Source organism: Sprattus sprattus (assembly GCF_963457725.1).
Source record: "Sprattus sprattus genome assembly, chromosome: 14".
Taxonomy (NCBI): domain Eukaryota; kingdom Metazoa; phylum Chordata; class Actinopteri; order Clupeiformes; family Clupeidae; genus Sprattus; species Sprattus sprattus.
Window position 1 is genome coordinate 30,849,142 of NC_137912.1, and position 22,776 is coordinate 30,871,917.

At 43.0% G+C, this 22,776-nt stretch overlaps 1 protein-coding gene across 2 annotated transcripts in view; it reads right to left on the reverse strand.

The window, feature by feature from the left end:
• The window catches only part of mag (myelin associated glycoprotein), a 70,614-nt gene that overhangs the window by 17,420 nt on the left and 30,418 nt on the right, over positions 1 to 22,776 (reverse strand). For both annotated transcript variants that reach the window (XM_080850854.1, XM_080850855.1), the window contains exons 2-8: positions 22,491 to 22,574; positions 22,342 to 22,408; positions 17,812 to 18,180; positions 15,830 to 16,126; positions 14,863 to 15,120; positions 1,091 to 1,351; positions 149 to 457 (exon numbers count right to left, since the gene is read on the reverse strand). In XM_080850854.1, the coding sequence (XP_080706980.1) occupies positions 149 to 457; positions 1,091 to 1,351; positions 14,863 to 15,120; positions 15,830 to 16,126; positions 17,812 to 18,180; positions 22,342 to 22,387 (1,540 nt within the window). In that variant the 5' untranslated portion in view covers positions 22,388 to 22,408; positions 22,491 to 22,574. The remainder of the gene's footprint in view (positions 1 to 148; positions 458 to 1,090; positions 1,352 to 14,862; positions 15,121 to 15,829; positions 16,127 to 17,811; positions 18,181 to 22,341; positions 22,409 to 22,490; positions 22,575 to 22,776) is intronic.

A 22,776-nucleotide genomic window follows, 5' to 3' on the forward strand; every position in this document is an offset into this window, starting at 1 on the left:
TAGTCAACCTACAGACTCAAATCCTAGGCAGTGAATTAACTTTAAATTAATTTTTAACAAATCATGTTCCTCTAATTCGTTCCTCTGTATTCATTCAGAAACATTATTTTCTGTGGTTCATGTAAGGAAGGAGAAAGTGCTCACTCACTCTCCTGCTGCAGTTCCAGTTGGACGGTTTCAGTGCCATATATGTTGGTGATGCTACAGTGGACATGAATACCAGTTCCTCCATTGCCCATTTGTTCACCCTTGTCACGCAGCTTGATCATTCCAGTTGATGTGAAGCCATCTGTGTGTGTGTAGTAGTTGAAGCGATTCTCTGTCTCATTTATGGTGATGTTCAGGTCAGGAAGGTAAAACTCAATAGCTGGCTCAGGGTTTCCTGTTGCCATGCAGACGCACTGGACACCCTCACGGACTACTGTGCATTTGGACTCGTCCAGAAGAATGGGAGCAACTAGAACACAAGGAGGAGGAAACGGAAAGGAAACTGTGAGGATTGAAGAGAAAACAGATGCCACCATACAAATGTGATAGGAGTCCACGGGAGCCCTTAAATTCAGTGAAGATATGATTAAGATGTTTCTTTATCCTCTTGTCAAAGTCACACAGGCAAGTAGGCTCTGCTGCTTCAACATACAGTGCATTTGGAGCATTTTCAGACCCTTTCAAGTGTTCCACATTTTGCTATCCAATTTTGATTTTAATACATTAACAAACCACTCCAAACATATTTTTGTTTTTGCTTTGTCATTGTGGTGTAATGTGTGTAGATTGATAAGGCTCTTTGTTCTAGCTTGGTATTTACAGGAGGTGAGAATTTGTGCTTTGAGTGTCTCTGTAGAATAGATAGAGCTCCCCAACAAATTGTTTGTGTGTAGCCATATCTGTGTCATTGGGTCTGAAACTTGAAAGGGTCTGTACTTTCTGGATGCACTGTTTATGTACACCACATGCCCATAATATCAACAACTGATGTCTTTAGCTCTCCTTCATATGACTACATGCCTTAACAGAGAATATTATATAAATAATTCATTATTGTTAGAAATATAACTGGTAAGATTGGTAAGATTAGGTAATCACATACACTCTACTGTGACGTTGAGCGAGCTAGATGAGCGCCCATGCTCATTCTCAGCCAAACAGCGGTACTGGCCGCTTCCCTGAGGTGTCAGCTCCTCCAGTTCCAAGACAGAAAGCTCATCAGCTGTGATGGTTCCCACCAGCTCCCCATCCTTAAGCCAGGTAAGAGTAGGCACTGGGCTGCCTTGTGTGTTGCAGTGAAGGAATATAGATGTACCCTCCACCACTGTCAGAGAGCCATTCACCCATGGATCACGGGGTGGAACTGCAAAGGTATGAAGACAGAACGGACATGGAAATAAATGAGATGACAAAGAGAGAGGGAGAGAGTTGGGGGGGGTTTGATGGTAGAGTAGATCTTGAGATACTGCATTATGTGAGATGTATCATACCCTTATTTCACCACATTTGCAGAGGGTGATTGATTTTAAAGTCAAAACTCCATTACATATAGAGAATATTGACCATAGAAATTGGGCAAGTGATGGCAGATATACATTGGAAAACACAATGCACATAGTGACTTTTCCAGTCAGTGGAAAGCAAATGCTGATTTTTGTTGAATGTATGCCTACTAAACTTGCAGCGGACTGCATATTCAATGTCACTGCACTCTCACTGTAATTTGTGGCGCCCGGTATAAAAGTTCAATTTAATGAATAAAAAGGCAATGAGTTTAGTGATCAGGATATAAATATTTTCTTTAATGTGGTGTCAATGTGGCGTTTGCTAAGTTGCTCAGTTTGCTAAGAGGACTGTGCCTGTCTGGTACAAATGTAATGTGTGCTATGCTATGTCAACTGTAGCATGATGTTCAACAGAAGAATATTAAATGGTATTTGTAAATACGTCACCAATTTACACGTGAAATAAACCGGAAGAGACTAGCTAACCAGATGTCATGCCAGAAACATGGCTAACTGTACATTGTAATGCTGTTTAGTTCATAGCAAGCTAAGGGTTGCTAGCTGGATACAGGGCATTTAGGAGAAAATTAAGGCAATCTTTCATCAAATGTAGAAACCCTTATCTGCCCTGAAAATGTCCAGTTAGCTAGATATCAGGTATTTCTCATCAGGTGTAAATTATTGATTGTAGATTGTTCTTTGTGGATGAGGAGTCCCATTAAACTGCATGTATGGCTTTTTTGGGATTTCCCTTTTTCCTCCACATTTAAGCCACGCCCCCATTGTATGACACATTGCAGAAGTTGTGTGTATGCAAATCATGCATCTATTGCCCCTCCCCTCAAACTCCTCAAAGCCTCTCCTCCCCCAAACAGAGGAAGAAAGTTGACATTGAAAGAGATTGTGTCAAAAAATGCTGACATGAATAAAAAAGAGAAGATCATCATTGAAAAAGCACATCTGAACAAACAGAAAATATACAAATTTAAATAATAAGATTGCAAAATGTATGGTAAAAAAAGGATCAAGTCCGTTACAAACTCCTTTCGATGCATTTTTTTTTTAATGCCAAACTTAAAAGACTCTTTTTAGCTCCTTTGACATCAAATATAGAGATATTACAGGGCCGGAATTCTATACCCACAACCTTTTGGATTTTGGTTTTCGAGGACAGTCAGTCAAAGGAGTTTAAAGGATTTGTATGAGGCTGCTGAAAAAGCAAGCCATTGGTTCTGGCTAAGGCATTCACAGACGACTTGGAGTACTACCTGTATTATTATTACGCCACTCTGTCTGGCATAGTTTTGTTTGATTTTCTACCATAATCTAAATTTAATATATATAAAAGTTCTTCTTTTGTATCTATTAGTGAAGTTAAGTTAAATCGCTGTACTTAGCCATTGTTTGTCGTCCTTTTATTCTCTGTTTAAATACTTTAAAAGTATTTTGTTAGTTCAGCAACCGAACATCTTTCGGGCGACCTGTTTACAATTGAATTTTGAATTGAGGAGAGAACGTTGGCGTTATTTAAATACATTAGTTAGGCTTTTAGTTAGTCTGGCTTACTTATATCTTAACGGAGACTTATGCACGATTTTCGAACGAGGAGGAGACAATGGTGTTTTTTTGGTTTTTACCGTTTCTCCGTCTGACGGCTGTACCAGCTGGGCCAGCTGTCTGTAACATCAACGACACCTTCGATGTAAATAATGTTGGAGGCTTTATTGCTTTTGAAACTGACCCATATTTACATCTGTTGATCTGTGTATCTCCTCTGCTGGTTTTTCACCCATTGCTACCGAGGGACATCATCCGGAGAGCCTCCCTGCCGTCCCATTCGTGCTGGTTAGCGACGCTGGGCTGACGGGTGGAAACAGCGCTGGACTGGTATTTATCCTCTGGCTGGCACGGCGCTGCGATACTCCACGGCGGAACTGATGAAACTCAACCAACCCATCATTCCTGGTTGCATAGACTTATTCAGAAACCTTGGACTTCTACGTCGCCCTCGCTACATACACAGAGGCTGCCGTCTCACACATCGTAGAATCTACAGTCCTTCTGGTACCTGTCATCTCACACCTGTCAATGTTCAGCCACAGCTATCAGATGCTACTTTACGGGACTGTTTCCAAACTTCAGACCGGGGAGATTTTCCGGGTGCCGCTGACATAACAACAAACCTAGGAGTCATCGTCGGAAACATTGCGAGACTATTGAAAAATCGAAAACATGGAGTAGATTGCAGTGTATCACGAAGCTTACAGAGACTTCCACCCCCAGCTCCATCTCGGGTGTAACAAATCTCGGCTAGACGCTCGAGTTTCGTCAACAAAAATCAGGGTTCGTAAAAGCCACGCAAAACAGAAAATAACGTGAATGTTCTATTTATTTAAAGTGTCTTGTGAGTGATTAGGGGATAGGGAATAACAACAAGTACTCAAGAGTCCACAGGCCACAGAGTTAATATCTAGTCCACATGAGGAAGCAAGGTGCGCAAAACATAAACGCGTCAGTTTATCCACACAAAATAATGGGAACAATGCACCACGAGCTCCGACGTGCATTCACTGTCCCGGTCAAAAGTATATTCCACGGCAATTGTCCAAGAAGCAAAAAGATAATCCTTCCTTAAAAAATGCCACCAGCGCAAAATAAGGAAAAAAGGGATCGCTCTCACCTCCTTAGAGTGCTCGTCGTGTACAATCCTTAAATAGGGCGGGCTGTATAAGGCTTAATCCGTTTTAGTCACTGCAATATATATTCCGGTCTTTGCGGTAGTTCACGAGGACATCGTGTAGGTTTCGCCATTGAAAGCAACTACCTCCATTCATTTCCCCTCTCGGGTTTCCGCGTTCCCATTTAAAAAGAAAACATGTGATCGCGCATAGCGCAGCAATAGGACAGACAGGGAAAGGGAGTGAGTGAGAAGGTGAGTGACGTGAGAAAAACCTATCCTCTGCCCTAGCCTTCCTTGCTCTACAATCTGCTACTCTCATAGGAAAACAATCGAACACATTAATAGAGATCTTATATTATGATTACAATCATTGAAAAGCAGAGCCATATTTATGTGGCTGATGTCACATAGTCCCCCCCCCCCCCAGACTGGTGATGGGAGAAGGACCAAAGTAGGACTTCAAATTCACAACGTTCACTGTGTCCGTGGAGTCATCAGGGAAACAAACTCTGTAGTTCAGAGGTCCCAACTTCTTCTGCACAGTGCATGGACCAGTCCACTTTGGCGCCAGTTTGGCAGTGAATCCTTTTGAGGCATCGGACAATGGATGGGCTTTGACCCACACCATATTCCCCTCTGAGAATTCCACGTTGTTCCTCTTTAAGTTATAGTAATTGGCTTGTTTTTGTTGGGCCTTTTTAACATTTTCTTCAACTTCCCTTTTCAGCTCCAGCTGTCTTTCCAGAAGCGAGTGGGTGGATGAGGTTGGTGACGGAGCTTTGGGCAAGAGTTGGTCGAGGGGGCCTTTCAGAGCACGTCCCAGATGCAGGAGAGCTGGAGCAAAACCAGTGGACTCCTGCCAGGCGGAGTTGATGGCAAACCGGAACTCGTGTACCCATCTGTCCCAGTTGTTGTGCTTATCTGCAACATATGATGCAATCATCCTCTTGAGTGTGCGGTTGACTCTTTCTGTCATATTTGTCTGGGGATGGTAGCTTGTGGTGAATTTATTTATTACTCCCCATGACTTGCACACTGCTCTGAGTAGGTGACTGGTGAACTGGCTTCCCCTGTCCGAGAGGAGGTATTTTGGTGTCCCCCACCTGGTGAATATCTCCTCTGTGAGAATCCTCACCAATGTAGGTGTTCGACTAGTACGCACAGGGAACAGCTCAGTCCATTTGGAGTAATAGTCTACAAGGACGACCAGGTAGAAGTTACCTCTTCGGCTGCGAGGGAAGGGGCCCATGAGGTCAATACCCACCATCTCTCCCACTTCAGATACTTGGGTTGACTGCAACAGGCCACTGGGCCTGGTGTTAGAAGGTTTGTATTGTTGGCAAACAGTGCACTCTTTGATATGGGTCCAGGTGTCTTTCCGGACATCTGGCCACCAGGCAACTTCCAGGATGCGTATAAGGGTCTTCATACGCCCAAAGTGTCCACCTAGTGGGTTATCATGGTAGTATTGCAAAAATGAGAGATGCAGTTCTTTTGGGACAACGAGCTGGTACTTAAATCCATCCCGATCAATTGGTACTCTTCTGTAGAGCAGCCCTTGTTGGTTGAGGAAAGAAATTCTGTTTGGAGGAAGAGAAACACGAGACGACTCCGATTTCCGTTACGTAACTGTCTCTGGCTTGGGCCGCAGCAAGTTCAGCTAGAGAACTTGGAAGGTCAGCAGTGACTTTGGCAGTGCTACGGCATACAGCAATGCTTGGCATGACAGAAGCAGTATTAGGAAGTGACTCTGGGATTCGTGACAGGGCATCAGGAACCACGTTCAATGTCCCCTTCCTATAGCGTACTGTGAATGTGAAGGGTTGAAGTCTCAGGGTCCAGCGGACGAGGCGAGAAGAGGTCTTTGGCGTGTTGAACACCCAGGATAATGCTGCATGGTCCGTCACCACTTCAAACTCCACCCCCTCAAGGAAATGTTGCCATTTTTCAACGGCCCAGACCAGCTAAACACTCCTTTTCAGAGACGGAGTAGTTCCGCTCCGCCCCATTCAACAAACGGGATGCAAAGGCAACCACATGCTCTCCATCGGCGTCATCCTGTGTCAGTACGGCACCGAGCCCAACATCACTGGCGTCAGTAGAGACTTTGAAGGGCTTGGAAAGATCTGGGTGTGTTAGGACTGGAGGGGACTGTAGAGCCTCTTTAAGCCTTTCCCAGCTCTTCTCGCAGTCTTCCGTCCATTCCCATGCAACATCCTTTTTCTTGAGGTGGTTCAAAGAAGCTGCTAGATCGGCAAAGTTCTTAATGAACTTGTGATACCAGCCAGCTAGTCCAAGAAACCGCTGGAGCTCCTTGATATTCTGAGGTCGAGGGTATTCACTGATGGCCTTGAGCTTCTCTGTATCGGCTGAAACGCCTTGACTGGACACCTGATGACCTAAGAACGTCAAAGATGTCTTAAAGAAATGACATTTCTTCAGGTTCAGTGTCAATGAGGCCTGATGAAGTTTCTCAAACACTTTTCTCAGGTCTTCCAGATGAGCCGATTCAGATTTCGAATACACGATGATGTCATCAATGTACACAAAACAACAAAAACCCTTCAGCTCAGCCAAGACATTCTCCATAAGTCTTTGGAATGTGGCCCCAGAGTTCTTCAGGCCAAAAGGCATGGACAGGAAATGGAAGAGGCCGAATGGCGTGATGAAAGCTGTTTTTTCAACACTGGCCTTGTCCATGGCAACCTGCCAGTATCCAGAGCGTAAGTCCAACGAGCTGAACACACATGCACCCGAAAAGGACTCAAGGATGTCATGTATCTTGGGCATGGGATAGGCGTCAAACAGAGTCTTCTTATTCATGCGTCTATAATCAACACAGAAGCGCCATTTCCCATCATGCTTCGGCACCAGGACGACCGGAGAGGCCCACGGAGAAGAAGAAGGCTCAATGACTCCATCAGCCTCCATCTCTTTCAGCTGCTGCTGGATGATGTCTTTCTTCAGAGGTGATACACGATAGGCTGGACAGCGTAAAGGCATATCGTCAGTGAGGCGGATAGTGTGTCTCACGACAGATGTTCTTCCCAACTCTGCAGAACACACGGATGGCCATTCTTGCATCAACTGCAGCAGTTCAGGTTTAGGCTCTGAAGGCAAGTTAGAAAAAATGCCAAGATGGACCGGTGGTGTTTTGGGGACGGTGTTCTTAACAGGCAGAGCATAATAAATGGAAACATTTGCTACCCCTTCAGCTGTGTGCCACTCTCTCTCCCTTTCACTCTGGTCCATGTATGCATGGTATGTTATTTTATCTCCATTTTTCACACCATATGTTCCCCGAAGGAAGTCAAGGCGCATGCCACTCTTTTGCAGAAAGTCTAAGCCTAAGATGACTGGGAAGGCTAGATCTTCATCAGCAAGAACATACATAGAGTGGGTCCAGAAACTATTATGGAGGTCAAGTGTACACTTGAGTTTGACTCCAACACTTTCTTTTCAAGTTCTTTCAAATGATTATTAGTTTCCTGTAGGTTTCTTTGAAGCTCGTTTATTTCTGCTCGGAAAACCGGCATGTGATTGGAAGATGTATGGGGAACCATTTCCTCTTCTTCCTTTCCTTCTTCTTCCTCTTCTTCTTCCTCATCTTCCTCTTCATCCTCCTCATCACCATTATTACTTTTCCCACCCCTTTCTTGTGTATCAGAGATTGTAGTCCTACTCTCATCTAAAAGGGAAGCCCTACTCTCATCTGCATCAAGGTACATTGCACTAAGAGATTGAGTGAGCTTTTCAACTCGCTTTCTGACGGTAACGTGAGGGTTCCGAATCTGGCCAATTTCAGGAGGTATTGGACTGCTCATGATCTCGTTTTCCCTCTGAACCGACATTCACAAGTTCTACCGTCTCCATAGTGGAAAAGAGATATAGAGAGAGAGATAATGAAAAGCGTTATATCTATCAAAAAATGCGTGTTTTATCCCCGTACTGGCCACCACTGTAACAAATCTCGGCTAGACGCTCGAGTTTCGTCAACAAAAATCAGGGTTCGTAAAAGCCACGCAAAACAGAAAATAACGTGAATGTTCTATTTATTTAAAGTGTCTTGTGAGTGATTAGGGGATAGGGAATAACAACAAGTACTCAAGAGTCCACAGGCCACAGAGTTAATATCTAGTCCACATGAGGAAGCAAGGTGCGCAAAACATAAACGCGTCAGTTTATCCACACAAAATAATGGGAACAATGCTCCACGAGCTCCGACGTGCATTCACTGTCCCGGTCAAAAGTATATTCCACGGCAATTGTCCAAGAAGCAAAAAGATAATCCTTCCTTAAAAAATGCCACCAGCGCAAAATAAGGAAAAAAGGGATCGCTCTCACCTCCTTAGAGTGCTCGTCGTATACAATCCTTAAATAGGGCGGGCTGTATAAGGCTTAATCCGTTTTAGTCACTGCAATATATATTCCGGTCTTTGCGGTAGTTCACGAGGACATCGTGTAGGTTTCGCCATTGGAAGCAACTACCTCCATTCATTTCCCCTCTCGGGTTTCCGCGTTCCCATTTAAAAAGAAAACATGTGATCGCGCATAGCGCAGCAATAGGACAGACAGGGAAAGGGAAAGTGAGAAGGTGAGTGACGTGAGAAAAACCTATCCTCTGCCCTAGCCTTCCTTGCTCTACAATCTGCTACTCTCATAGGAAAACAATCGAACACATTAATAGAGATCTTATATTATGATTACAATCATTGAAAAGCAGAGCCATATTTATGTGGCTGATGTCACACGGGCGACCTGTTTATAATTGAATTTTGAATTGAGGAGAGGACGTTGGCGTTATTTAAATACATTAGTTAGGCTTTTAGTTAGTCTGGCTTACTTATATCTTAACGGAGACTTATACACGATTTTCGAACGAGGAGGAGACATTGGTGTTTTTTTGGTTTTCACCGTTTCTCCATCTGACGGCTGTACTAGCTGGGCCAGCTGTCGTAACATCAACGACACCTTCGATGTAAGTAATGTTGGAGGCTTAATTGCTTTTGAAACTGACCCATATTTACATCTGTTGATCTGTGTATCTCCTCTGCTGGTTTTTCACCCATTGCTACCGAGGGACATCATCCGGAGAGCCTCCCTGCCGTCCCATTCGTGCTGGTTAGCGACGCTGGGCTGACGGGTGGAAACAGCGCTGGACTGGTATTTATCCTCTGGCTGGCATGGCGCTGCGATACTCCACGGCGGAACTGATGAAACTCAACCAACCCATCATTCCTGGTTGCATAGACTTATTCAGAAACCTTGGACTTCTACGTCGCCCTCGCTACATACACAGAGGCTGCCGCCTCACACATCGTAGAATCTACAGTCCTTCTGGTACCTGTCATCTCACACCTGTCAATGTTCAGCCACAGCTATCAGATGCTACTTTACGGGACTGTTTCCAAACTTCAGACCGGGGAGATTTTCGGGTGCCGCTGACATAACAACAAACCTAGGAGTCATCGTCGGAAACATCTCGAGACTACCCAAAACTAGGCAAAATCGAAAACATGGAGTAGATTGCAGTGCATCACGGAGCTTACAGAGACTTCCACCCCCAGCTCCGTCTCGGGCGACCTGTTTACAATTGAATTTTGAATTGAGGAGAGGACGTTGGCGTTATTTAAATACATTAGTTAGGCTTTTAGTTAGTCTGGCTTACTTATATCTTAACGGAGACTTATACACGATTTTCAAACGAGGAGAAGACATTGGTGTTTTTTTGGTTTTTACCGTTTCTCCGTCTGACGGCTGTACCAGCTGGGCCAGCTGTCGGTAACATCAACGACATCTTCGATGTAAGTAATGTTGGAGGCTTTATTGCTTTTGAAACTGACCCATATTTACATCTGTTGATCTGTGTATCTCCTCTGCTGGTTTTTCACCCATTGCTACCGAGGGACATCATCCGGAGAGCCTCCCTGCCGTCCCATTCGTGCTGGTTAGCGACGCTGGGCTGACGGGTGGAAACAGCGCTGGACTGGTATTTATCCTCTGGCTGGCATGGCGCTGAGATACTCCACGGCGGAACTGATGAAACTCAACCAACCCATCATTCCTGGTTATATAGACTTATTCAGAAACCTTGGACTTCTACGTCGCCCTCGCTACATACACAGAGGCTGCCGCCTCACACATTGTAGAATCTACAGTCCTTCTGGACTAGTCATCATACACCGGGCTGAAATAAAACTCTCTCCACTGCCAATGCCTGAATTTTCGTCTATGGAATGCCTGGCCTTCAAATGCAAACCTCCACACTCCATGACAGTGCTTCTAATATACCGTCCTCCAAAACCGAATCCAGCTTTTCTACCTGAGATAAGTGATCTGCTAACCTCACTCTGCAATACGTCAACTAACATTGTCATTGTTGGTGATTTAAATATCCATGTTGACAACCCTTCCTGTCAGTTTGCAGCAGATTTTCTGAGTTTGCTTCAGTGTCTTGGCCTGCAGCAGCATGTTGAGATTCCTACTCACACCAAGAGGCACACTCTGGACCTGGTTATCACTGACTCTGCTCCCATCAGTAACCTACAGGTGTATGATATTGGTGTGTCCGACCACAAGGTGGTCTCAATGGCCTTGACTTTTAAGCTGCCTACTATTAGACCTAAGCGTCAAATGTCTTTCCGGAACTGGAAAAGCATTGACTCAGCCACCATGACCATGGATCTCCAGCTCATCACCTGCCCAGCCTCTGCATCAGTGGATGAATTAGTGGAGCTCTATAATACATCCTTGAGCTGTGTTTTTTATCTCCATGCCCCTGTCAAGACACGTGAGGTCAATTTCTCGCGCTCTGCTCCTTGGTTCACACATGCGCTGCGGAAAATAAAAACGGCTGGGTGTGTCCTGGAACGACGCTACAGACACTCTGCATAAACTGGCCTTCCGTGAGCATCAAAGGGCCTACTACAACTCACTTAAAGATGCTCGCTCAGTTCTATTCCAACTTAATTAATAAAAACCCTGGCAACTCTAAACAGCTTTTTACCACCATAAATCATCTCCTGAAGCCACAACCATCCTCTTCAACTGAGGCTACAGAGGATCAATGCAACAGCTTCATTGACTTTTTCAGATCCAAGGTCAACAACATTCGCTCTCTGATGTCAAGCTCCCCAGCTCTGCTTCCCTATGACACCAACACCTCATCTGCGAGTGTGCTGTCTCCTCTACATCTCGCTGAGGTTCGGGAGAGCTATGTTGAAGAAATCCTCAGAAAATTTTGATTGTGTACCTGTACCCTGGACCCCATTCCCACTGCTCTGCTCAAGTCACACATCCCCACTCTCAGTCCTTTCATCACCAAAGTCGTTTACCTTTCCCTTCAGTCTGGTTATGTCCCACCTGCTCTCAAGGTTGCTGTCATCCGTCCCCTTCTCAAATAGCCCAACCTGGACCCGGAGGTTCTAGCCAACTACAGGCCTATCTCAAACCTTGCCTTCCTGTGCAAGGTGTTAGAGAAAGTAGATGCTTCTCAATTTCAGGACCACCTCAAACACAACAACTTGTTTGAAAAATTTCAATCAGGATTTCGTTCAGCCCACAGCACTGAAACAGCTTTGCTCAGGGTGACAAATGACTTGCTGATAACAGCCAATGCAGGATCACCCTCACTCCTCATCCTCCTGGACCTGACTGCTGCATTTGACACAGTGGACCACACTATCCTGCTAGAGCGACTCCACACCACGATTGGACTATCAGACTCTGCCCTCAAGTGGTTTCAGTCCTACCTTTCTGGCAGAACTGAATATGTCTCACTGGGAAGTTGCAAGTCCAGACAGCTCCCTGTCTCTTGTGGTGTTCCACAAAGGTCGGTCCTCGGCCCCATCCTCTTCAATATGTACATGCTCCCCGTCATCAGCAGACATGGGATGTCTTTCCACTGTTATGCTGATGACACACAGCTTTATATCAAAACTGCCCCAAGCCCCACTGCAGCCATGGGGAGATAAAGGCATGGATGAGCAACAACTTTCTCCAGCTTAATAGTAGCAAAACTGAAGCCCTTCTTGTTGGCACTCCACACCAGGTTCAGTCATCCTCCTTGACTCATCTCACCTTCCACGCCTTTATCTCCTCAAGACTGGACTATTGTAATTCACTTTTCTATGGGATCACTGGCAAGAACATCCAGAAGCTGCAATACATCCAAAACAGCGCTGCCAGGATTCTGATAAAGGTCCGGAAATATGAGCACATAACACCAATATTACACTCACTACACTGGCTCCCTGTCTCTTTCCGGATTGACTACAAAGTCCTTATAATCACCCATACATGCATAAATGGACTTACACCTTCCTACCTGCAAGAATTAATTACTCCCCAAACCTCCACCTGCACCCTCAGGTCTTCAAACAGCTCGCTCCTCCGCGTCCCCTAAACCAAGTCCCGCACCATGGGCGACTGGGCCTTTTGCTCGGCAGCGCCACACTTATGGAACAGCCTCCCTGACCACCTAAGGGCAACGCAGACGCTGGACTCCTTTAAAGCTGGACTTAAAACTTTTTTATTCAGGAAGGCATTTCTGGCCTTGTGTTAAGTCTTTTCTGTTATGCTTATGTCACATGTCGGTCCTGGGTATTATTGTTGTTGATTGTGTAATCATGTGTGTGGTGTAATATTATTGTGTGTTGTGCTGTAACCAGTGAGCAGGGGGGAACTGTGTGGCAAGAACTCTAATATGGACTAATGAGTTGATGGACTAAAGGCCACGGACTTTGAGTGAACTGATGTGATTGGGACGCTGGCCGGAGAAATCCTTTTTATACAGGGTGACGGGAAAGGAACAGGTCTCAACTTCCCAGGGGACCCTGGGGCAATGACGCCGGCGTGTGAGACAGAGATGCGTGGTAACTCACCAACTTAAGGAAAGTCATTGTTTTATTGCAAAATAATATGTTACTGAATGGGTCAGCTTTGAGCCTGCCGTTGGTTTAGTGTGTGCTTTTCCTTTGTTACGGTGGTGAAATCCGGAGCTGCAGCCAGAGAGGACGCAGGAGTGACATCGGAGGAAGGGGAGAGAGAGACGCAAACTTTAACCAGCCAGAGTTTGTGGAAGTGCGACGGTGGCGTGATCCGCCCTCCGTCATCACGTATCGGCGAAGCTCTGCTGCACCTACTCCTGGACCGAGAAACTGTTGGATTTGTTATTGTTTTGTTTTGGTTTGGTCGGCGACGGGGGACGCCGCCGACCAAAAGGGTTTTCTTCACTTCGCGATCCGGCAGCGCACCCGCTTTGCGGGACAGGCAGTGACTGGGTGAGCCCCTCTTAATGGGTTACACATACCGGGGAGGTAAGGCAGCCTATGTGACGAGCGCCTGTTTATGGTGACAAGGAACCAAACTAACTTTTTAGAGGTGTAGCTTGCTGTGTGTGTGTGAGCCATCTTTGCAGTGACATTTTTGTACATTGACATTTCTATGTGTGATCACGTGTGAAATATAACGCCAGTGTTGGGCCTAGCTGGGGAACTGTATTGAGGGCTTCACTATGAGATTTGTGTTTTGCTTCCAGTGCATGTATTTATTCTAATTTGCCTCTGCCAATAGGCTGTACCCCTCCCCCTTGGTGGTGCCTATCTGTGGCTATAGCAGCCTCCTGTGTCTGATTGGGGTGGGTTATGTGGAGATAGGCTGGGCCTAAACCATATGCTAAATCTTGCCCAGTGACTGTTTGTAACTAAGCATGTGTGTGGCTGCCGGCCTTTAAAATAAAATTACTAAACTTGATTCATGTCTGGTGTGTTGCGTCTCCGAGGGATCAGAACAACCTGTGACCTGTGACAGTTAGGTCACAGTGACACTTATGTTAACAATTACATATTTTTTTTAAATTTTATTGTATTATTATAGTTAATTTCTAATATGTAGGCACTCTGAGATTCTTTGGAACGAAAAGTGCGTTCAAAATAAAATTGAATTATTATTATTATTATTATCTGAGATATGCATATGAAATCTTTTTTGAGATCTGTCTTGAGGTGTATCTTGTTGACTCTGGTGTCATGTCTTAACCCATCATGTCTATGGACACCACGAGGTCCATATGTTACAACTGGATTGAAGCTGTTGTGAGCTGTTGTCAATTGGCCTTATTGTTGTTGAGTATTGTTGACCGTGAGGGAAGTCCCCAACCAAGGAATTTTAATTATTTTGATTTAACATCTTTTCGAGTGCTATAACTAAAAAATATACAATGGAATACATAATGACTCATTTCTTGTGCATCTTCTGCCATAGCTTTCTCAGAAACCCCTACCCTCAATCCTCCGATGAATACATATGCATCAGAAGAAAGAGCACAGAGCACAAACCAAGGGGAATAGACTGCACTATACTACTACGCTATGACTATACCATGAAAATTCATTTCAAGATCACTTTTCAAACTTGCTCCCGTAAACACTTGCATTAAAAATCTACCTATCCTTGTTCCAGGTCTATTATTTTGAAGTCAATGTATTTATAGATCTCTTGATTATCCTGCTGGATGCTCTTGATTTAATAAGATTGTGCCACATATAAGGTCAGGCAGTATGCCGTACAGAAAAACGTTGTAAGCATCATCAAGGCAAGGAAAGCACCTAAAACTCTATTATTTACCTCCAATATCAGTCTTGTTCAGACACAGGGAAACCTAAGGGTTTAGACATTGTGTAAACTCACACTTGACAGCCAGGTACATAGAGGTGTTCATAACGCCGTAGCCATTGTCCCCAACGCAGGTGTAGATGCCCTCCTGGGAGGGGTTGAGCTCCTCTAGGTAAAGGGAGACGTTTGAAGCTGTATCTGACAGGAGCTCTTCATCTCCAAAGAGCCAAGAGATGCGGGACACTGGGTTACTGTCTACTTCACAATGAAGAATCACTGCACTTCCCTCCATGACCTCTTGGGAGACATTTACCCACACAGTCTGCGGGGCATCTGCCAAAGAACACACTCATTAGTCTCTATACATTTACATCACATCTAACTTTTTACTACTTAAAAGTAAATGACTAAATCCAACACTATCATTGCAACATGAGTCATCCCATGTTAAGCCACTAAGGGCTTTGTGGGTCAAGTCAGGGATTAATGCAGCCCTGCTAGTTCAAAGTTCAAAACAATACAAGATAGTTAAGTTTGTTTGCCCTTATCAGATTCTTTGGTTCATTGATGATCATGTGATTATTCGAACACCAATGACATTTCATTTAAAGAAAAATGAAAACAGGGAAATGTATTTTAAGAAGTACCTGTGACACCTCCATTTTATATATATATTATATTTCGATCTGTTTCAGAATCAATTATATGAATTTGTTTTATGTAGCATTCTTGACAATTTAGTAAGTGATAATGTGTAATTTGCTGGTCTGACTCAGAAAATAAATCCCGACAGGACAAACAATATGCCAACACGCAGTGGAGGAGCTGTGTAAGTATGCTGTATGAGAAAGCTCATTCATCTCTGTATGTATAAGAGACAGTTATACCAAATTAAACATTAGCAGTGTTTTGCATCTTAGGCATTCCTATTATGAACTCATCTGGTAATTTACGAAGTTGTCAAGTCTAGGTAAAGCCAATGTAAAGCTAGTTTTGAGGTGAGATGTCGTCGAATGACCCAAAAACTTTTTCCACAACTTACACTTGACATCCAATGCAAGGAGATGTTCATACACAAAGGTGGTGTTTGGGTATTGAACTCGACAGCCAAGCAGTTGGCCATTGTGCATGGGTCTGGGAGTAAAAGTTAAAGTGCTGGATATCACTGCTGTGTTGCTGTCTTCCAAAAAGTCTGCAGTGAAGAGAGGGTCTGGTAGGTAGTCTGTGTACATCCAGTGTATTTCAGGGATCATATCAGGACAGTTGTCAGGGGCATAACACGTCAAATCAAGGCTCTCATCACTAACAATTTCCTCAGGTACATCAATGTTTGGTTGGTCTAAGGACAAGAGAAAACAAGAACAATTAGGGTAGAGGATTGTTAGGTGAAGAGGACATGGCTATATATGGAAAAGCAGCCAAAAAACTGCGATAAAGGTCTAACAAACCATAAGTACATTCATTTCAACTGGGGGTCTGTGATTCGAAGAAGAAAAATAGTAGAGCATTTCAGAATACTATTCCCGAGACTGGGACTCACTGTCGAATAGAATTGCTGTCCCTACCACCGCAGCCATTTTAGTTCCACCAGCTGGTGTGACATGGTGTAAGTGTCTCTTCAGCTGTCCGCTATCTTGACTGAAGCATGTCATATTTCAGTTCATTTTTGTGTCACTTAACCTGTAACATTCATCTCCGAACACTAAAAGGAGATATATTCAACATCCACGTTTGTTTTTCTTTCCTAGACAAAATTACTCTTCTCTAAATCATCTCCCCTGATTTTTGTATTGTCTACACCTTGCACTATTGAAACTCTGTTTCTTGTACACTTTGTTTCTCAATCCTGATTAGCCCCTTGACCTGGTGAGACTTACTGATTCTGAGATGGTTGTGGAACACCCCTGCTTGTTTACACTTGACTGATTGAGATTTGACTTCTGTAGGTGAGTGAATGAGGCAGTTGCTGACAATATGTTTACTATTTTGGAACTTTTTCTTAAGAGACAGTGAGACTCTAGGTGCGGCATTCTATTGTGCCCTATCTGCTGATCTCAAGGAGTGATCTTGAGCCACTGGTAGCACTCCATGGAAAGTTGTGTATCTGGGAGTATCTGGACAAAATAAAAGTCCACCAAAGCTGGTATTTGGACACTGCAGGCTTTCGGGAACACGCCTGGCCACAGTTGTTAGTTTATGGCTTGTCTTTTCAAATGAAGCCTGCACCCCTTCCCCTCTCCCTCCCCCAATGAGTAGTTGAGGGAAGTAGTTATTAAGTGAAATATTTAATATCAATATAACTACTTACAGTATATAACTACTTCTATTCTAGCAAGTTTTTTTTTTAAATATAGGCCTGCTGTAGAACTGTACTGTGATGTTTTCCCTATCAACTCTATTGCATTACTTTTCATTTGTTTTACAATAACAACTTAAAAGTTTTAAAATAGAGTTTATAGTGAAAATTGGGTAGACATAGCTTTTTTCTGGTTTGATATGTTGACACATTATAAAATCTTTTTTTAATTATAAAAAAATGATGTATTATTATTATTATTACTGTTCCTATTATTATTGTTGTTGTCTGTGCTGAATATCATGACAGAACTGACACACCTATTTGTTTTTCAGTGATGATTTACAGAAAGGAATTAACTATTTGTTTGCTCATTGGTGTTGCCAGAATGCTCGTTCCAAACTACAGACATTTTATGTCATTCAAGTTGTCTAAGGCCGGATTCAGAGTCAGTTTGATAATACCACAGATAGTTGGACAATGGTAGCCCTCTGAAGAAACAAAAAATACCACAGCCAAAATATTCCATGTTTAACATGAAATTAATAAAGGTAGAAAAAACACAAGATAAGATACAAAAAAAAAAAAAAAAAAAACATTTTTAAGGTTGAATGTAAGGATGAATTAATCATATTGTGCTTCCTATCTGACATGAGCCCAAACATTTATTTTAACTTATTAATTCTTGATTCATAACTTAATCATTAATATTTCCACAACTTACTTACCCAGGACCTTAAGTTCTGAGAAATCTGGATATGTGTAAATATTGGCTCCACCAAGGTCTGCACGAAAGTAGTATCTCCCAGAGTGCTCAGGACCGATGTTGCTGATCCTCAGTGTACAGTTCTTCTGGTGCAGGTCACCCAGTAATTTAGTGCGGCCTTTGTAACTCTCATGCACAATGTCTGTCCGAGATTTGTACACCACAGGAGGGAACAGCTGCGGGTAAGGCTGGCCAAAATACCATATTCCATGGACCCCACGATAAGGCCTGACTCCCGAAGGATACATAAATGAACAGGGGATAACTACACATGAGTTGGTCATGGCTGAGATATCCCGTGGCATCCACACATTCCACTGTGTACTGACAGCTTAGAAAGTTGAGAAAGCAAAAAAAGAAGAAGTATTACAGAGGGAAGAAAGAAGGAGCAACAGCCCAGAACACCAATACAGAAACACCAATTTCACTTAATGCAAGTCTACATGCGACTAAATCTTGGCAGGCATCTTCACAAATGGACAGCATTTTTTAATATCACAATTCATCTGATGTATATGCAAATATTCGATGTTTACCGTCACACAATCTTTTTTTTTACTCTACTCTCTAAATTACTCTAACACATACAGTACGTACATCTTAAAGGCTGGGAATTTCTCCATACACCATGTCAAAATATATATATTTTTTTTATCAAGATAATAATTAAATACTGAATTCCGAAAGTCTTAACCCCTTCGTGCATGGTGTCCACATGCATGGAAAGTTAATAAAACTTCATTTTGTTTTGCATTATCAAAGTAATATTCTCCAAACCACATAGGGGCAGTGACAGTAGACTCAGAGCAATATAATAACAATATGTATAATCTTGTATTTGGAATGTTAACTGTCTAATGACATCATTAAGTCAAGATGGGTGATGGTGCTGAACATGTGCTGAATACTCCAGGCATATCTGTTAAAAACTTCTACCCAAGAACGCCAAATCAGTCCCAAAAAAATATTAGCATGTAGGGGAAAGTGTGTTGAACAAATCTGTGTTACAAAAAATGAAATTTGACGTAAAATATAGTTTTACACCCTAAAAACCAACTGTCCACGTATGTGGACGTCATGCATCAGAGGTATCGGATGACGTCCATGCATGTGGACACCATGCATTAGAGGAATCAGATGACATTAAATCTAATTATATAACCTGCTATTTATTTTTATTTGCTTTGTTCAAATGAAAGAAACAATCATATATCAAACATATCAACATAAATATTTACGAAATTCCATGAAAATAATGATTTTCAACCTTGGTTATTTATTTGTTACCATCCCTTTGTTGCACCATATTTTAAAAAAATTCAAAATGAATTTCAAGTTTAGGTTCATTTTGAGTAAGAAAATCAATCCCAAAAAAATCTAGACCATTTTTTTCATAATTTATGCATGAAAGGGTTAAAGTAATTCCATACCCACAGTACGTGTCATGTAGCATTTTCTGATACTGACAACACTGTTCAGGACATCAAAATTACATTTTCTACTGTGACTCATTTGAATTTGAGTGCCATTTTAACTCATCTTCAACAATTACAAAGATAGTGATATGTGAAGTTGGGTTTTCATGCAATCTGATTTTTTTTAAAGATATATATGGAATATGTTTTGCAGGTATGCAGGTCAAGCTCCACAGTGCTATGGCATGGTGTTGTTTTGTGGTGAGAGCGCATTGTTTACTTTATTGAGTTACCCTACTAGTTGAGTTACTACCCTCGAAGATGCAATAATGAAGCCTTTGAAAGGAAGAAGCTAAAGTATGCAGATCTGGTAGCGAAAGTTAGAGGCTTTGTAGCTAAATCAACCCCAACACTTCTGCTGGATTTTGGTTTTGGAGGACAGTCACTCAAAGAAGCTTGTTGCTGTATCCTGCTGCTCAGGTTCTATGGTTGGGCAATCATGTTGTTGTGTTAAGCAGGTGTGGACAGACAGTGCATGTTTTATTGTGAAGGAGTGCCTTGGTGAATTCCAGGTACAACGTGTGGTCGTGTTGCTGCTGTCACCAGTCAGTAGAGCGATGTTGGTGTGTCCTGTTGCTCAGCTTCAGGTTGTTATATTGTTTCGATTAGGTTGTTGGGTATACTTGCAAAGCCAAAGGGCCACTTCATATCTCCCAAAAAGTTAAAACAACAGGAATTGTGTCAAATTATGATTTGCACATAGGATGAAGGTCTGAAAATGTCTCCTCTCAGGCTGTTTCTCGTCCATCTCACCTTCTTGAAAATGTGATTATGTTGTGGAGTTCACAACGTTAGCATCTGCCAGATTTATTATTATGAATAATAATAATAATAATAATAATAATAATATAGCTTATTCATATAGCGCTTTTCAAAGTTCTCAAAGACGCTTAAAATTAAGACGTAAAACGGAAAGAATTAAAATGGGGAGTGGGTTTGTGTGGGGGGGAGAGAGTTAGTTGTGGTAGGCATGGCTGGAGAGATGGGTTTCAACCTTTTTAAATGATGACAGTGAGGGGGCATTTTTTTTTGTGTGGTAATGAGTTCGACAGGTTGGGGGCAGCGACCAAAATCGCCCTGTCACCCAAGGCACTTGGTCCTCGGTATTTGTAGGAGGTTGGCATTAGCAGGCCTGAGGCATCGGGAGGGGGTGAAGGATGTCAGGGAGGTAGGGGGAAGCCAGGTTGTTGAGGTCCTTGTAGGTGTTGAGGAAAATCTTGAAATGTATCCTGTGATTTCCAAGTCAGTGAAGGTCATGGAGGACACGGGTGATGTGATCACTTGAGAAGGTATTAGTAAGTAGGCGGGCAGCAGAGTTCTGTACGTACTGCAGTTTATTAAGGACTTTGTTTGTGGTACTATAGAGGATCCTGTTGCAGTAGTCAAGCCTGAATGTTTTAAATGCATGAATGAATGTTTCTGCAGCAGTGGGTGACAGTGAGGGTCGGAGGCGGGTAATGTTACGGAGGTGGAAAAAGACTGTTTTGGTGATCTGTTTGAGATGGAGCAGGAATGAGAGAGTGGGGTCAAAGGTGACTCCCAGGTTACAGATTTGGGTGGAGGGGGTGACAATGGAGCCATCAATATTGAGTATGAAATCGTGAGTGAGGCGGGTAAGGGAGTCTGGGCCAATAAATAAGATTTCAGATTTATTGCAGTTAAGTTTTAGAAAGTTTCTTAGCGTTTCTTAGGATGTTTTAATGTCGATTGGGCAAGTGGTGAATGTAGAAACAGTGATGGTCTTGGAGAATAGGTACAGCTGAGTATCATCGGCATAACGATGAAACTGGAGGCCATGGTGGTGGAGGATCTGTCCAAGTGGGAGCATGTAGAGGATGAAGAGAAGGGGACCAAGCACGGAACCCTGGGGGATACCATGGGTGATAGTAACTATGGTTGATTTGAAGTAGTTGGTTGAAATGTATTGATGTCTGTCAGTAAGGTAGGACTGGTACCAGGAGAGGGCAGTGCCAGTAATACCAAGGGTGGAATGGACACGTGTGATGGGTGTGGAAAAGTTATTAGTAGTGCTGAAGTCAAGAAGGATGAGGATGCTGATGGAACCAGAGTCTGATGATAACTGGATGTCATTTGTGACATTGATCAGTTTCAGTGCTGTGTTTTGGGCGAAACCCAGACTTAAAAGGGAGTCAAGATAGGATTTTATCTGAATGGCAACAACTCTCTCCAGTATTTTTGACAGGAAGGGCAGGTTGATGATGGGCCGGTAGTTATTGGGGGAGTCAGGGTCAAGCCCAGGTTTTTTTTGAGTATGAGGGTAACTGCTGCAAGCTTTAAGGTGGAGGGGCTGTAGCCAGAAGACAGGGAGGAGTTTACTGTATTTGTTATGAGTGGACGGAGGATGGGGAGACAGGCCTTGACGAGGGAGGAGAGGAACGGGTCCAAAGCACTAGTAAATGACTTCATACCGTCTACCACTGAGAAAAGGTCAGTGAATGATGAGAAGGTGTGATCTGTAAGCAGTGGGGGGTCAAGTTTGGTTCCAGGAGTGGTGGAGGAGGACAACTGGTTGTGGATAGTGTCCATTTAATTTTGGAAGAAACATGATAATTCATTGCATTTGTCAAAGGTGAAGGAGTGAGAGAGGTTGTCCATGGGTTTAAGGAGTTTGTTGATGGTGGAGAATAGTGTCCTTGGGTTATCACAGCCAGACTGTATTATTCCTGATTAAGTTGCAGAGATTAATTAAGAATCGAAACGACATCTCGGTCCTCTCTAACCCACTTATCTGACCGCTGGTTCCTAAAACCAGTGACTCGGGGCCCATCCCCGAGAGAAGCCTGACAACTTTGTATAAATAAAAAGGATGAATTCAAATTAAAATGTATTAAACAAACCAACTTTAATTTGATTATAGACTTTAACAGAACAAAAGGGGTGAATACCTCTGCAAAGCACTGTACATACTGTAGCCATTTGAACTGAACTGAATAGTGTGTACACAAAATTGCATACAAACCCATGAGAGGAGATATTCATAAAGTAGGACTACATACCTTTGATTGCTATGACGATGAGCAGAAGCAGCCCCCAGGCCTTCATGGTCCTCTATGCCACAGGTATCTGGAGGGAAAAGGCAATGACATTACTGTATGAACTCAAGCTCCAAACACATAAAACACCATTTGACAACTGCCTTCATTACCTTGAACACCTAACAACTGATGACTGAAAAAGGTCCACAAGTGTGCTCTTTACAGTTTCACTGGTTTAACCACCTTCCCCGTGTCTGTGTGTGAAAGTGACAACAGAATACAGGAATGACATCATCTCTTGTACAAAGTTAGAATCTGGACACACATACATTCAAACAACCCTTATTAGTGTTAAACCAAGGCAGTTTGTGTTTGCCCTTATGTAAGTGTGATATAGAAAAACTTTTCTGAAATTATGTTTTAGTATTAGGACAGACATTAAATGTCCATGAACTC